This window comes from Gavialis gangeticus, unplaced genomic scaffold (genome assembly GCF_001723915.1).
Source record: "Gavialis gangeticus isolate Ggan-Ray unplaced genomic scaffold, GavGan_comp1, whole genome shotgun sequence".
Taxonomy (NCBI): Eukaryota; Metazoa; Chordata; order Crocodylia; family Gavialidae; genus Gavialis; species Gavialis gangeticus.
In genome coordinates, this window is record NW_017728997.1 from 25,896,234 (window position 1) to 25,899,333 (window position 3,100).

At 39.0% G+C, this 3,100-nt stretch overlaps 1 protein-coding gene across 1 annotated transcript in view; it reads right to left on the reverse strand.

Moving 5' to 3' along the window:
* PDE12 (phosphodiesterase 12) overlaps positions 1-3,100 on the reverse strand; it is a 16,549-nt gene that overhangs the window by 5,396 nt on the left and 8,053 nt on the right. The window contains exons 2-3 of the mRNA XM_019504990.1: positions 2,112-2,190; positions 17-1,407 (exon numbers count right to left, since the gene is read on the reverse strand). Of these exons, the coding sequence (XP_019360535.1) occupies positions 965-1,407; positions 2,112-2,190 (522 nt within the window). The 3' untranslated portion in view covers positions 17-964. The remainder of the gene's footprint in view (positions 1-16; positions 1,408-2,111; positions 2,191-3,100) is intronic.

Here is a 3,100-nt window from a genome sequence, read left to right on the forward strand (position 1 = left end):
CTTCAAAGCATGATACCTACAGCTAGCTCTTCTCAATAACTATTTTCTTCTCTCTCTACCCACTCCCTCCCCTGCTTGGAAGTATAGATTGTTACCTGAATTCAGATCTTCTCTACAGTTAAAAAATGGCATATTAGATGGTTAGACTTATCCCTGCTGAAATTGTGTTCAAAGCTAACCGCTCAAACATAAAACATTGTTTATTCACTATACTTGATTTTGGTTTGTTATAATGGGTGGGGTTTTTTAAAATCTAGATACCTTTTATAAGTTCAAAAAGCTACTTTTCAGTTACTAGAGGTACACTAAGAACTGAGCAGAGGAAGTTAAAACACTTTTATTTTTAATTTTACTTTTATATTTAAGCTGGATGGCTCTATAACTGTGCAACTCTTTTCAGATGATAACTAGCTTAAAAAATGTCAGGTGCTAGTGGATATAAATGCACTGAACAGGCTACTTGCTTGAAAGATGCATCAGGAATGGCAAATGAATGAGGCTATTTGTATTTTAGATTTGTTAGAAAGTGGAGCTATGTCTTGTGATGACAATGGGCATAACAAATTGGATTCAAGCCATTTGCTTATTCGCCCTCCTCCCCAACTAGTTCTGCATTGTCCAACATTTGCTTAATATGTATTTGTAAGTCAGACTAGATTACATTTAAAAAAAAATGAATACACAAAAAATTCTTATATAGCACCCCCTAATCTGTCTTGAATGTTTCCTCCCCGCACCTGTCTTAAATGTTTGCTCCTAGTTATAAAAAGTTGTCATGCAAATGTTACGACTAGTCAGACAAAATGCTCAACAAGGAGTTAATATTAGAGCTGATAAAGCACGTGAACTTTCCAGTAGTCACTCCCTCTTTTCTTTTTGTTGCATTCAAGCATGGTACAAGTTCCACTAAAGTAAATAAATTTCTTGCTTAAAAGGTCAGAGGAAGAGCTGTGTCAGTACTATTTTACTTCCACTTTAAATCACATATTAGTGCTATATGATCAGAAGGATGTGAAACACTTGGTAAGGCCTGATGGGTAGTAACTTCTTCATGACTTGGCAATGGAATTACTTGTTCTACCTCTAGAGCATGTGCATCAATGAAAATGTAGTCCAGGCAGCCGTGAAACCCACCAACATAGTTTGTATATGCAGGTTCTCCACAAGCACTTTGTAGTTTGAAAGGGTGGGTTAAAGACATGCTGCACTTTTCTTCTTCGCCATTAGAGACCCAATCTTCATGATGTTCATCAATACTGCCACTGCTAACAAAATGATACAGTCCAGTTGATGGGGTACTGTTAAAATCCCCACAAAATATGATTGGTATACCAGGATACAGCTCACATGCTACGTGCCTAATGTGAGACAAGGCTACAGCAGCTTGGATGAGACGAATGTTTCCACCTAAGAACATAAAAACACATTACTTGTATACTTGTTCAGTAGTCTCAAAGGATTTTTCTCTTAAGATGCTGATTTAAGGTTTGCCTACACATGAAATCATTCAGGACAACCTTCAATAAATGTTATGACTAGGGCAAGATGTTTTAAGCCTGGTCCATGATTGAGGGGACTAGGAACATTTAAATACACCCTCTCCCTGTTTTCCTTTAAATGGGAATGAAGCTTGTTTGAAAAGAGGCTACTTTCATATTTGCTCAGTCAGTTCCCTGGCTCCAAGGGAACTCTATCACTGCTTCATAGCCATCCAAATGGCTCCTTTCTACCCCATGTCCTCTAGGAACACCTGGAGATCAGGGCACCTCTCCTGAGCCTGACACTTGACTCTTCTGCTTGGCTATCTACCCCACAATGCAACCTTACCAATTCCAGTGAGGATGGGGATGCTATACTCTGTGACTCCAGCTATATTAACAAATCATGGTTTGAGGGGCTTGCCTATAAGAGCTGTATGCTAAACATAACCAGGCAGATTCTCACTATGACACAATCCCCTGTATGCTGGCACATTAGTCGTACTTTCCTTCTGAGAAGAAACAAGATAGTAAAGCCCTTGCTTCCAATAATGAGAGTTGGGGAGACAGGATCAGGACTAGAAAGGTTTAGCTGACCTGATCATATACTTATGGCTACAGTAGCAAAATTACCTTTTGGATGCCAGTACAAGTGAGTGTTGGCTACGCAAATCATCCTGGAAGGCTCATTTGTAGACTGAAGAACCGAAACCTACATAAGACAATGAATGCTCTTATACAAAATATTAAAGTCAGAATAGAACTAGCAGACCTCCAAAAGATTTATGTAAAAACACAAGCCAAAGCATTTTAATGCAGTTAAAAAGAAAAAGAATCATCTGCAAGAGATCTTGTTCTAATGTTTTCCCCAACTCTTCATTTGGTTGTTCCTTTCCAGTCTTTTGTCCTGCCCCACCTTGCAAGAATAGTGGAGTCCTTTCTTTGCACTCTGAAAAAGCCAGTATTGCACTAGTCTGTATTTGAGAAGTTGATCCAAGCACTTATTAAAAAAGTTTAGTGTCACGCATAAGAGAAAGTTTACTAGTCACACTATCTCTAGATGAGTGGCTTTTTCATTACCACAGTTACTAGAACACCAAACTAAGGTTTTGCTTGTGGAAATACTTATATTTGCACTCACCTGGAAACAGAGGACATGAAAAATAAGACAAAAGTTAAGAAGTAGGATTGGGGCTTACTGTCTCTAGTATTGCTAAAACAGGCACAGGTAATTATTTCAGGTGGATAGCCGCTTAAGGAGTTTTGGTGAGCTGTCAAGGGCTGCATGGGTAGCCCCTCCCCTTGACAGTTGCCTCACCCCTATCTTGTGACTAGAAATCCCACCCCCTAGCCCTTGCCCCCTGGAAATACTCCTTTTGGGAGGAGGGGTTGCCATCTTAGAACCAGAAAAAAAGCCAAATCATACACTAAAAGTCAAATACCTACTATAACATTTTAATTTTATTACAAAAAATATTTTTGTCATGATTTGGGTTTGTATACTGTATGCAGAGGTGCACATAACTCAAAAATAATTTCTTAAGTCTTGTATACTGTGTGTGTGTGTGTAGTGGGGGGTGTATGGTAGGGTGGGGAGGTTTGGGAGTGTTTATGAGGGGATG